The sequence below is a fragment of the Nelumbo lutea genome, chromosome 1, assembly GCF_056320005.1.
Source record: "Nelumbo lutea isolate HS-2025 chromosome 1, American lotus-T2T, whole genome shotgun sequence".
NCBI classification, from domain to species: Eukaryota; Viridiplantae; Streptophyta; class Magnoliopsida; order Proteales; family Nelumbonaceae; genus Nelumbo; species Nelumbo lutea.
The window spans coordinates 4,564,527-4,578,654 of record NC_142684.1 but is presented as its reverse complement, the minus strand read 5'-3'; the positions used below and the strand labels follow the sequence as shown (position 1 = coordinate 4,578,654).

At 37.6% G+C, this 14,128-nt stretch overlaps 1 protein-coding gene across 5 annotated transcripts in view; it reads right to left on the bottom strand.

Annotated features, from left to right (window-relative positions):
* LOC148873266 (Calcineurin-like metallo-phosphoesterase superfamily protein) overlaps positions 1 to 6,499 on the bottom strand; it is a 51,132-nt gene extending 44,633 nt beyond the window's left edge. For 4 of the 5 annotated variants that reach the window (XM_088961916.1, XM_088961915.1, XM_088961917.1 and 1 more), the window contains exon 1: positions 5,962 to 6,471. In XM_088961916.1, coding sequence (XP_088818042.1) covers positions 5,962 to 6,256 — 295 coding nt within the window. In that variant the 5' untranslated portion in view covers positions 6,257 to 6,471. Of the gene's footprint in view, positions 1 to 5,961 lie in introns of all 5 variants that reach the window. The other variant, XM_088961914.1, reaches the window with a different exon arrangement.
* Between the last annotated feature and the right edge of the window lie 7,629 nt (positions 6,500 to 14,128).

Sequence of the window (14,128 nt, the reverse complement as noted above, 5' to 3'; positions counted from 1 at the left end):
AGAAGGAAAAAAAAAACACAGAACCAAAGAAAGAAAAAAAAAAGGTTTTTCTGGTTCTTTGAGTTTTGTGAAGAAAAAGAAAAAAAAATACTGGCTCTTGTTCCAATCAAGATCAAGTTCGGAGGTGCCTTTCAAGCCTGTTCTTGATGATATTAAGTGCTAAAGTTAAAAATCCCACTCCAGTTCAGATTTGGTGATTCTTCTTCCTTTTCTCTACTTCTCGGTTCAGATTTACAGCAACTTGGTGAGATCTAAACTTATGTTTGTGTTGTATCCACCTTGCATTTGTCGATGTTAATGCTGTTCTTGTGAGCCAAGGATTATTTCCTTGATGTTTGTAAGCCTCTAGTTGCAATTAGAGAAGACTATTGTACCCATTAATTTCTGATTTAGTGGAAGACTTTTATGGACCATAGGTCCCGTGGTTTTTCCCCGATTTTGGGGATTTTCATGTAAAAAATTCTGGTGTGCTATTGTGTGGTGATTGTTATCTATTTTTCTGTTACTTGGCTGAATTGTTTACTTATTATTATTGTTGTTGGAAAACCCATTTTGACACACAAATTTGGGTGAAATGTTCTTGCTGTCCTGGGATTGGTTTTACATTCATTTCTGCTACTATAATGTAACTTGCCCAACAGTGGTATCAGAGCCAGGTTGGCTGAAATTAATTGTTTGTGTTGATACAAATTGAGGAATCCCCGGGTGTTATGATAAAATTGACTTCATCGAATTATGCCATTTGGAAACCCAGAATGGAGGACATTCTTTATTGCAAAGATTTGTACCTACCCGTAAGAGGTGATGAAGTAAAGGAAAAATTGTAGGCCAAATCCGACAGTGGATTGACCACAGTATTTTTCACCATGTTGCACAAGAAACTAGGGCTGATGTTTTATGGAAAAAATTAGAGTCTATGTATGAAAGGAAAACAGGTTTAAACAATGTTGCCTTGATTGGAAAACTAGCACACTTGAGATATAAAGATGGGACTAATATGTCTGAACATTTGAGTGATTTTCAAGATTTGATAAATCAATTGACTACTATGAAATTGAATTTGGATGATGAAGTGCAGGTCTTGTAGTTACTTAGTTCCTTGCCTGACAGTTGGGAAACATCGGTGGTTTCAGTCAGTAATTCAACCCCTAATGGTATAGTAACAATTGACACAGTCAAAGATGCTTTGTTGAATGAAGAGTACAAAAGGAAAAAACAAGGGACTTACTCAGAATCTCAAACTCTTGTGACAGAAAAGAAAGAAAGAAAGACAGGGAAGGAGAGCAGAGGTCCCCATAACAAATATGATAAATCCTAAGGAAGGTCCAGGTCCAAGAAAAATATCATTTGTCATTACTGTAATAAACCGGGACATTACAAAAATGAATGCAGAGTCTGGAAAAGAGAACAAGCCAAAAGGAAAGGTGAAGGCAAGAAAGAAGAAAAAGATACTACAGCTATTGCAGCCGAGGGTGATGTTATTGTTTATGATAATTATGTCAACTTTGCATGCCCAGACAGTGATTAGGTCATAGATTTGGGTGCTTCTTTTCATGTTACTCCCCATGGTGAATTTTTCACAACTTACACTACAGGTGATCTTGGACATGTTCGTATGGGGAATGCTGGTACATCCAAGATTATTGGCATGAGAGACATTTGTCTAGATAGCAATACTGGTTGCAAATTAATTTTGAAAAATGTTAGACATGTTCCTAATATCCGCTTAAATCTAATTTCCACTGGCAGGTTAGATGATGAAGGTTATGCAAATACCTTCAGTGATGGAAAATGGAAGCTCAATCGGGGCTCACTCATTGTGGCAAAGGGAAAGAAGCGCAATACCCTTTATGTGATGCAAGCAAGGTTGAGCAAAGGAGAGGTGAATACAGTTCATGATTCATCCATTGAGCTTTGGCACCGGAGGCTTGGACATTTTAGTGAAAAAGGGATTCAGATACTTTCCAGATAAAATCTTCTTCCTGATGTGGAAGGTATGCCTCTTGAAACATGTGTACATTGCTTAGCTGGCAAACAGAGTAGAGTTGAATTTCATAAATTTCCTCCATCTAGAAAGCCTCGTGTTTTAGATTTAGTTCACACTGATGTTTGTTACATGAAAGATAGATCTCTTGGTGGTGCATTATATTTTGTGTCATTTATTGATGACCACTCCAGAAAAGTGTGGACATTTGCCTTGAAATCTAAGAATCGGGTGTTGGATGTTTTCAAGTATTTTCATGCCAAGGTTGAGAGAGAAACAGGGAATAAGTTGAAGTGCATCCGAGCTGATAATGGTGGTGAATATAGGGGTCCTTTTGAAGAATATTGTAGGATCCATGGTATCAGGCTTGAGAAAAGTGTTCCTAAGACTCCTCGACACAATGGAGTAGTAGAGAGAATGAACAGAACAATTACTGACAGAATTAGATGCATGCTCTCTCATGCTAAGTTACCCAAATCCTTTTGGGGTGAGGCCATGAGAATCGCAATTGACCTCATCAACCTTTCTCCTTCAGTTCCTTTGAATGGAGATACTCCTGAAAGAGTTTGGACATGGAAAGCCATATCATACAGTCATTTGAAAGTGTTTGGCTGCAGGACATTTTTTCATATTCCTAGAGATGAAATATCCAAGCTTGATGACAAGACTAAACAGTGCATCTTCTTAGGTTATGGGCACGAAGAGTTTGGGTACAGGTTATGGGATCCAATGGACAAGAAAGTGATCGGAAGCAGAGATGTTGTATTTCTTGAGGATCAAACAATTGAAGATATAGAGAAAATTGAAAAGCCAAAATTCTCTGTTGATGTTCTAACTAACTTGGATCCAATTTTCCCACCTACAGTTGATGCTGATCACAGGGAAGTTGTACTAAATGAACAGGATGATACGGTTAGTAATGAAACTCCTATAAATGAAAATACAGAGGAAGTACAAAATGAACATGTATCTCCGGTTCCTTCACCACGGGTTCAGCTTAGAATATCAACTAGAGAGATAAGACCTTCCACTAGGTATCCTCCACATGAATATGTGATGCTGACAGATGGGGGAGAGCCAAAGACTTATCAAGAGGCTATGTCACATGACAAGAAAGATGAGTGGCTGAAAGCAATGCAAGAGGAATTAAAATCCTTGCATAAGAATCACACCTATGATTTAGTGAAATTACCAAAGGAGAAAATGGCACTCAAAAACAAATGGATTTATAAATTGAAATCTGATGAGAGTGGCTCACAACTAAAATACAAGGCAAGGCTGGTTGTGAAGGGTTTCAGCCATAAAAAGGTATCAACTTTGAAGAAATATTCTCTTCTGTGGTGAAAATGTCTTCTATTCGAGTTGTGCTTGGACTAGTTGCAAGTTTAAATTTGGAAGTTGAACAGCTTGATGTGAAGACTGCCTTCCTTCATGGTGATTTAAAAGAAGAAATCTATATGGAGCAACCAGAGGGATTCAAATAAAAAGAAAAAGAACATTTGGTGTGCAGATTAAAGAAAAGCTTTTATGAGTTGAAACAAGCACCAAGACAGTGGTACAACAAATTTGACTCCTTCATGGTTAATCATGGGTACACTAGGACCACCTCAGATCATTGTGCATTTGTAAAGAAATTTTCTGATGGTGATTTCATTATTCTCTTGCTTTATGTTGATGATATGTTGATAATTGGACATGATTCTAACAAGATTGACAAGTTGAAAAATGAGCTTAGAAGTCTTTTGCAATAAAGGACTTGGGACCAACTAGACAGATTCTTGGTATGAAGATATCTCGAGATAGACAAAATGGGAAGTTATGGTTATCTCAAGAAAAATATATTGAGAAGGTTCTTGAGAGGTTCAACATGAGCAATGCAAAACCAGTGACTACTCCACTTGCAAGTCATTTCAAGCTCAACACTAAACAATGTCCTACAAGTGAGAAAGACAAAGTTGAAATGAAGAAAGTGTCTTATGCTTCGGCAATTGGCAATTTAATGTATGTTATGGTGTGCATGAGGCCAGATATTGCTCATGTTGTTGGTATAGTTAGTCGATTTATCTCTAACCCCGGCAAAGAATATTGGACAGCATTAAAATGGATATTCAGGTATCTCAGAGGTACTTCTCAGATATGCTTATGCTTCGAGAATGGTAAAGTCATATTGGATGGATACACTGATGCAGACATGGCTGGTGATGTTAATTCCCGAAAGTCCACTTCGAAATATTTAATGACTTTTGCAGGGGAAGCAATTTCATGGCAATCCAAACTTCAAAAGTGGGTTGCATTGTCTACTACGGAGCTGAATACATTGCAGCTACAGAAACCTGTAAGGAGATCCTATGGTTGAAGAAGTTCTTACAAGAATTGGGCATGAAGCAAGAAATATATGCTCTCTATTGTGACAGTCAAAGTGTTATCCATCTCTCTAAAAATCCAACTTTCCACTCAATATCCAAACATATTGATGTAAGGTACCACTGGATTCGGGATGTGTTGGATATGAAGTTGTTGAACATTGAGAAGATTCATACTGATGAGAATGATGCAGACATCTTAACAAAGCCCTTGCCTATAGACAAATTTAAATTTTGCAAAGAAGTTGCGGATTTGGTGAAACCCCCCATATGAGCTGGAGGGGAAGAATTGTTGGGTGTGGGTCCAGCCCATATGGAGGGGCCCACCCCACCTTTATTTTCTCCCTAAAAAAAGAGAGCCGAACAGTGGTAAAAAGGTTACCACATTTCGGTTTTGTTTTTAAGTGGCGTCAAATTCGTAACCACCGAATAGAGAAGAACGAAGAAGAAAAAAAAAACACAGAACCAAAGAAAGAAAAAAAGAAAAAGGTTTTTCTGGTTCTTTGAGTTTTGTAAAGAAAAAGGAAAAAAAAAAAAAAACTGGCTCTTGTTCCATTCAAGATCAAGTTCGGAGGTGCCTTTCAAGCCCGTTCTTGATGATATTAAGTGCTGGAGTTAAGAATCCCACTCTAGTTCAGATTTGGTGATTCTCCTTCCTTTTCTCTACTTCTCAGTTCAGATTTATAGCAACTTGGTGAGATCTAAACTTATGTTTGTGTTGTATCCACCTTGCATTTGGTGATGTTAATGCTGTTCTTGTGAGCCAATGATTATTTCCTTGATATTTGTAAGCCTCTAATTGCAACTAGATAAGACTATTGTACCTATTAATTTCTGAATTAGTGGAAGACTTTTACGGACCATAGGTCTTGTGGTTTTTTCACGATTTTGGGGTTTTCCACGTAAAAATTCTGATGTGCTATTGTATGGTGATTGTTATCTGTTTTTCTGTTACTTTGCTGAATTGTTTACTTGTTATTATTGTTGTTAGCAAACCCATTTTGACACACAAATTGGGTGAAAGATTCTTGCTGTCCTGAGATTGGTTTAAAATTCAGTTCTGCTACTATAGTGTAACTTGCCCAACAGTCAGCGAGCCAAAACCCACAAATAAAATATCCAGAAAACCTTAGAAAATTTATCTGCATCAATTGACTGGATGTGGAAGGATTGATTCAGCTTGAATATTGCAATCAATCTGGTGAAAGTAAAATATGACAGCCCAAGATGGTATTTCCAAGCAAAAAGATTAAGAATGTCACATTGCAAGAGTATTAACAAACTTAAAATTTAACGAATCTCCGGTTTTTATTGGTATTCGATATGATTTCATTTTATATTTTGAAATTATTCGTATTCTACATGACTTCCAAACATAAATAGCTGAGTTAGTTCTTTGAAATTGTGAACCAACCACAATTTTCCTACTGAAACCACTTCTGCGTTGGTTATATCTTAACCAGACATGAGTCAGTAAATTCTTTACAAGGAAAAAAAGAAACAGAGAATCCATGGCTTTTCGACATTGAAATAAAACAAACAATCCTAAATAAAAAAGGGATGTGAAATCTAGAAAGACAAAAAGGGAAATGAGACGAAAGACAAAAGGAATACCTGTTAGATCACCAGTGATCAGAACCAGAGCTGGGTTTATCATAGCAAGAGCTGGAGCAACAAGCCTCTTAAAATCAAGAGCTCTATCCGGATGAAAAACACTGAAATGAAGATCAGAGAGCTGAACCACCCAGGCTACAGAATCAGGGCCACCTTTCAAATTTACGACAGCCCTCGAATTGGTTTTTCTTTCTTCAATCCTTTCATGGATTTGGAGGGGGTCAGAGTTCGTCTCGGAGAGAATTGATATGCAAAAAAGTACGAAAATGAAGAAAACCGATCTGCAACTTGCCATTGTTCTTCGTGAAGCGAAAACAAAGTCCGGCTTATTTATCGAACATATTTGAAAGTAAAGAGAGATACTGGTTAGAAGCAGGTGCCTTGACCTTTCGAATCTTCTCCCTTCTTTGTCTGGTGCGATTATGTGAATTAGGATCTCCTGCCAAGAAGAACCGTCCCAACTCGGTTTCAACGTATGAATTCGGATTTGATCCTAACATAACCGTGCTCACACCGTCCTCTCCTCACACCCTATTGTAGCTGTGCAATGAGAATATCTGCGTATTTATGGTTTTATTAAGGCTTCATTGGCTTTTTGATAAGTTACTTATTCGGGTAAATGCAATTACTTATTCGGGTAAATGCAATTACCCATTTAAGTTTTTCTAAACTTACTTGGATAAGTGCATTTACTCATGTTCTTTTATTTCCTAAGTAAACAAGACAATGACCATTTTAGCCATAAAAATGGTGGGAAAGTTATTTATCCACCTAGGAGATGGGTACCCAAGAAAATAAACTTTCATTAATCCCCACATAAATATGAAAAAACAACATGGGATTCTTAGTCCCTCTCTCAAAATCCAGAAAAGAACGCCCCTTAATGGAGACATATTACCAATGAACAGCTGCAATAAGCCTTGAGGATCAAATCTGATCTCCAACATATCATATATGGTGGGTCCTAGTTTGGCAGCGAGTATCAAATATGCATCCGCACATCTCATGACATGGTGTCCCATGGCCAGATTTAGTCCTCACAAGTCACAACACTTATAACCATGCATTTGAAAATACTAGATCTGCTCCTCACACATGGGCACCTCACAGGCACATCCATCGTGCATTGGAAACATCTCTCGTGAATAATAACTTATAAGTACGGAAGATGTTCCCAATGCATGGTAGGATGTGTGTGTGAGATCAATGTGAGGCGCCCATGTGTGAGGAGAAGATCCGGTCTCGCATTGAGACCAGACTCATATGTGTGACTGCAATGTTATATGGGTAAACATGGGCAAAGGATCCGAACTCAGATGTTTCACAATGCAGTGCTTCAAGTATTGTTTGTATGGTGTGAGGACATATTTTGGTGTGGAAATTGTGTTTTTGTTTCCATTTTTCAACCATTAAATTCTTGATTCTTGAGTTCAATACATCTCTTTTTTTTTTTGGAGAATTTTATTTAGTTATTTTTGTAGTGCAACCTCTTTCTTATTTAGGATAGCGTTTTGCAAATCTCTCTCTCTCTGAATTTCCTCCAAATTTCTTAAAATATTTTTTTTCATAAAAATTATTACCAAATTCATTTTGGTTCTTATGTTTTATTTTTTCTGCTACCAATTTTGTTTTTCTAAAAAATATCGGTGGCCTCTTGATCTTGGAACTTTGGATGTTCATATTTCCTCCATTATTTTATCTAAATTTGGTTCTTCTAGTCGCATTTGCTCAAACCTAAAAGGTTTATAGCCCCGATTTACTTTAATTTTTGTATCTAGGAGCATGAGAGAGTGGTCTGAAGTCTGAACTTAGGAATGGTAGACTAGTTAGTTGGGCATGAGAAAACAATGTTCTCCGTTGGTCATTTGTGAACACCCAATCTAGTTTCTCTAAAATATTTCCTTTTCTCTAGGGTTGTGTTTGGTTCAAAGGAAAAAGTAGGGAAAGGTAGGGAAGCCTTTACAAACAGGGGTGGTAGAGGGGAGCCATGGCCCCCCCTATGCCTTCAAAATTCTCATAAAACCATTTAAATTCCACTTATAATTTGACCATTTACTCATGTTTTTTTTTTAACTTTTGGCCCCCCTATTCATATTTTCCAGGTTTTGCCTCCCCTCAAGAAAAAAATCTAACTCCGCCCCTGTTTACAAACCTCATATAGGTTTCCTTACCTTTTCCTTCGAACCAAACATAGCTTTAGTGTATCTATTACCATTAGATTCAAGCTCTATTAGGTTACTAGATTGTATCATCATTTCATTGAATCTACTTGTTTGACTCACGGCCGTTGTCCTTCCCCACTTGTCTTGTTGGGACCAAAATGCATTACAATCACCAATTAAATACCAAGGATTTTGTGTTTGTTTACTAATATCTTTAATCCATTGCCAAAAAGTTGCTTGTTCTGCTCTGTTGGGAGGAGCATACAAGAAGGTTATATCATAATGAGTACTCGAGACTTGCTCAAAAATTTTAGCATGGATTAACCTATCATTTGAAGTTAAAATATTTAGATCTATATAATCTTTCCAAAATATCCATAGGCCATCGCATACCCAATTGGGTTTACAACAAATTACTTAAAAAACCTAAATCTGATAATTTTTCACCCTTATCGGGGTTTATACGAGCTTCCGTGCAAAACAAAATATCTGGTTGATGGAGCTTTAGTAGATACAAAATTTGCCAGCTATGAATTTGGCTCCCTATTCCCTTAATGCTCCATGCTAACATCCTTACCATTGCTTTATGATTTATTTTGGTTCACACGACTGGATGTCAAATATTCTTATTTTTTCATGTCTGTTTTGAGAGACATGATGTGATACGCTGAGATTAGTATTCTCAAAATAAGGGACACAAGGTCTCACTAAATAGGTGTAACCTCAGTAAGAAACGAAAGTTGTGCGATGAGTGTGATAAAATTGTATCGAGGTTAGACTGTTCTCATCTCCCACCTCTGCAACAATCCAAACTCCAATTACCTTATCTTTTATCTTTGGTGATGTTTACGGCCTCTGATAAGTACTCACATCCCCTTTCATGCTATTTTGTGTTTTATTCCACTTACTCTTTCTCCCTCAACTTCAATCTCAAATCTCAAACGACAAGGATCCAGGATATTGTCTTTGTCTTCTCCAGCGTGGGTAATCTTGTATTTGTCTTCTCAAGCATCAAGGAGACAAGATTCCACTTCATACATCATTCACATTTTTTTTTTGCATTTTTATCAAGAACGTTTTTCCTTCCATGTATTTTAGGTGCTTAGCGGACAAGGAGCATGGGTTCGTCTCTAAAATTTTCATCCACATCTTCTACGAATGTCAGTTTTTATCATCTTCTTCCCATATTTCCTCCATTTGCTAACCCTTTTCTATTGGGTTGCCAAATCTAAAACCCTTTGCTATTGGAGAATGCATAGATTTGTTCAAATAGGATAAAATCAAACATCCTGCAAAATTTTCTCATCAGCCAAATGCTAGAAGCAGATTCTGTAGCATAGTGGGTCTTAGCAGAAAAACATAGTTTTGCTATTAAGCTCCCTGTAATCTATACAAAGCCTCCATGTACCATATTTCTTCCCTACCAATACAACCGGTGATGCATATGGACCGACACTTGCCTGTATAATTCCCTTATCAAGCATTTCATTTACTAGTTTCTCTATAATAGTTTTCTGCAATGAAGGGTATCTATATGGCCTTTTATTGATAGGTAAAGCCCCAGGTTCCATAGGTATTCGATGATCAAACCCTTCCCTATAAGGAGGTAATTTCACAAGTTCATCAAACAAAGAAGCATACTTGTTCAATAGTTGTTCGACTACCTCAGGTAATGTAGAATGTTCAGCAAAAATAGAAAACAAAGAAGAGGTTACCTTATCAGAATTGTCTCTTGGTGGACATAATTGGAGCAATGCTAATTGGCCTCCTTGTAACAATGACTTAGACAATTGTTTACCATCAGCATGCTTCAGTTTGTTGGCAGTTGCACCTCTGAGCACATGTTTCTTGCCCTCTACTTTAAATTCCATCTTCAGTTGTAGAAAATCCCAAACTATAGGCCCCAATGTGGATAGTCACTGAATTCCCAATACCACATCACAAAATCCTAGAGGCAATACCATACAATCTATAGTGAATGTAGTACTCTGAATCTGCCATGAGAATTTACTGCAAATGGCTGTAACAAAGACCTTATTTCCATCAACTACAGATACTGCCATAGGTTTGATTGCTTCCACCTTACATCCTAGCTTCTTCACAACTTGTGCATCTACAAAGTTGTGAGTACTCCCATTGTCAATCAAAATCTGCAAGGGCCGTTTATTATAATAACTAATAATCCTCATAGTTTGAAAGTAAGAATTCCCAGTTATGGCATTGATAGAAATACAAGGGCCAATTGTCTCATCTCCACTGCATTCCTCGACATTATTGTCTTCTTCCTCTTCTTCATTCAAATCAACCACATACAGATGTGCTTTCTTGTGTTTTAATTGATGGTCGGGTGTAAATGGCTCATCACAGAACATACACAATCCTCTAGCCCTTCTCTCTGCCATCTCAGCTGCTGTATAGACCTTGGGTGGTTTATCAATAATAGGCATGTTCTGAATCTTGGTAGGTAATGACACTGAAGGGTTCACAAGATTCTTTTTGGATGGCAGAGCCATTGACGGGAACAATTCAAATGGGTCTTGTCGGATGTTGATTTAACTCCAAACCACACCCCTTGACAATTGATCCAAGCATGGTGCACCCTTAATGCCTCCAAAGGGATTGAACGGTTCTTGACACCAAAGCCACCGGTCAATAAGGCCAAGATCGCCAAGATATTCAATGATGTTGTTGTCATAGTTGTAGATGAGATGTTTTCGGAAGCTTAAGTCAATAGTGTCCGAAAGCGATAGAAACAAGAGATGCATGGGAAGCTGTAGGGGTAGTTCAATTCTTGGTGTCAATAGTTAAGAATGACATCTCTACATCAGTGGAGGATGGACTCGAGTTCACAACAACCAGTGATGATGCACCCAACCTCCTTTACCATCTCCAAATCTCGCAATCCGACCTCAAGAGTCTCATGAACAGAGAGGGTGAATTTGTAGAATGCTTGACTTGTGTCTTGCAATGTCAGAACTACCAATCTCAAGCATACGCCTCACACCTACAATGTTTGAGGTGGCTGATCCAAACTAGTTGATCAGCTTGAGACCTGAACTCTTTGTTGAGATTGTGAACCTCTTGTGCGACAAAATCTCACAACAAGCTTCTGGTATCTGGAATAGATGCTATTATCGTTACAAGCAGTAGAAGAAGAAGAGCAGGTCGGTGACGGTCTTTCCTCACCGGAGATGGAGTTGGTCCACAGTGGTTTTACCTTGTTGGAGATGGGGTCGGTGACGACGGTAACTAATATAGAGGTCAAAAGAATTGAGGGTGCGTTTGGTTTGCAGGAATTCTGATTCCAAATGTTTGGTTTGGCGGAACCGGAATCCCATTCCCATTCTAGGTAGAATGGGAATCCCTCGTATGGGGAATGGCCATTCCTGACCCCTCCCTAGGTAATGCGATTCCCATTCCGGATATGAATATCATTTTTTATTCTTTTGACAAAAATGCCCTCCTCATTTTCAATCCAATTGAAGAGATTGGGAGAGCCGAACAGAGAGAACTCCATCACTCAATAGGGAGAACTCCATCGCCGAACAGATAGTCAAACCAACCTCAGGCGAGGTAAGACCACTGCTAAACCATTATCCTCCTCCTCCTTCTTCTTCTTCTTCTTCTTTGAAATCAACGACGAGCCGAACCAAACTCCATCACCATCTTCTTCTTCCTCTCCTCCTCTTCCTCATTCTTCCTTCTTTTTTTTTTTCCACTAACTGATTGGTTTTATCTTTTGCAGATCTGCTCCTACTCTTTTTTGGGATTGATCTACTTCTTCACTGTTACCATTAGCGGTTTTTCTGATGCAACTCAGGATAGAAACTATCAAGAGCCGTAGTCTGCTTCACAGGTATGGCTATGGAAGAAAGCCACACGAGTAACCTGTAGAAGATAACAGAGAAATATATAGAGAGAGTAATGAAAGAATTGTGATCGTGTCTATCCCCTTCCATCTGTGCACAGTCCTTTTATATACACTCTTATACATCATTCATGTAACTTCCAATAACAAGTATTGACAAAATAACAGAAATAACAATGTAACAGAATTAATGAACTCCAACTAACTCCCTAACACTGACAACTCAGCAAGCTCGGTGACTTCACTGCATCATTTTCACACCAGATCCAGGTAATCGGTGAATATAGTTGGGATCTGCTCCTATTTTTTTTCTGCGATTCATTCATTGGAACACTTGTTCAATATGATTAGTTCAATATGCTAAAGCAGATTCTCTTTCTTTGGAACCCTTGTTCCCTTCTCATCCCTTTCCCCCTTTTTTTTAATCATCAGTGAGTCGCCTTAGCTACTCCATACATTTTATTTGTTTCATGAAATATTAATTTAATCGATCGTTCAGTTTAAGTAATACACTAATACTCATTATCAGTTTGATCTCACCAACAGGGAATATTACCTTTGAGTTGTTCTAAAATTTATCCACAAACAACACTACTATAACAACCAATTTTGGATCCTCATTGAACATATAAGAGTGATTAGTACTCTTCTGTTGTTTTATACTTGATCTTGTATCTCAATTGTTTTTTGTTGCCCAAGGGTAAATTCAATATCTAAAATCAATGGGTAAATGGTGAAAATAAAAGGAAAGTATAAAATAAATCAACTCAGTATTATACCTAGAGATTTATGTGATTTGACTTATAGCATACATCCACCAGTGACATAGGAGAAGAAATCCATAATAGATAAAAAGTAGCTTTCTGTGTATACAGCTTCCATCAAACCTTGGCTCCTAATACACCCAAACATCTGCTCACAAATAAATAAATAAATAAATAAAATAATAATAATAATAATACACCCAAACACCCTCTCTCAATCTGGTGTAATAACAACAGATGCCATTATTTCTCTCCTCCGATTCATTAGTAGACTTGTTGGGATTGTTTTGGCCAATTCATGGGGTTGAGTAATGATCAAACCAGCTACAACTACTAATTATGTTTTGGTTTCATTGGGTATAAGACATGCTTGGGTGTAATCTTTAGTGATAGTAGTTAGCTGACTGCAATATCATGGGGTATACACCCAATCACCACTTGAACTGTAATATCAACAGAGTTTTCTGTTTTCCATTTATCACTATTTTTTTTAATTTATAAAATTCGAAAAACCTTGTTAGTGTGTGACGTCCACTTGGCACATGCAGGGGTGGGGACCCATCTAAAGCTCCATGGTAGGCCAAAAACCAATAGCTGTTATAATGATCCTAACATTCTACTCACATATCTTTATATACCTGTCAACATAGAAAAATAAAATAAGCCAAATTGTAAGCATCATCAGATGATTCAGATCCCTAAACCATATCCTACCAAGCATTCATCAAATGGTTGAAATTTTTTTTCCTATTATTTTTATAAAGATCTCCCAAGTATTATATAATTTAGCTGTAGGGATTGAGGGCTGAAGTTCTGCATGTATTTGAGAGATGTTTTAGTTAGTTTCTCAATGTGCCCTCAACAGCCAAGTGAGATGATCCTCTGGAGACTGGATCTGCTCCTCACCTAGGGTGCCTCACACGCACATCCTACCATGCATTGGGAACATCTTCCGTACTTACAAGTAATTATTCATGGTAGATGTTCCCAGTGCACGGTGGATGTGCATGTGAGGCGCCCAAGTGTGAGGAGCAGATCCTGTTCCCTTCACTAGATGCTTGCACAAGGAGAATTCTTCACTTTAGCACGTAAAGTCAGAATAATTTATATTTTTTTAATTGCCCTCCCACACTCAGCCCATTATCCAACCCTCATGTTTCATTAATTAATTTAATAATAATAATAATATCACTATTTTGAATCTCTTTATATTATATATAAAATAATGCAAATTTCATGAATTCAACTAAGATTCCTACACAGTTGCATCCATCCTATAGCAGTTTTATAGAAAAATATATACATAATGGTCCCAATATGTATACATAATGAGGGGAGAGTTGATGAATTTTTAAATCTTTCGGGTAGAGACT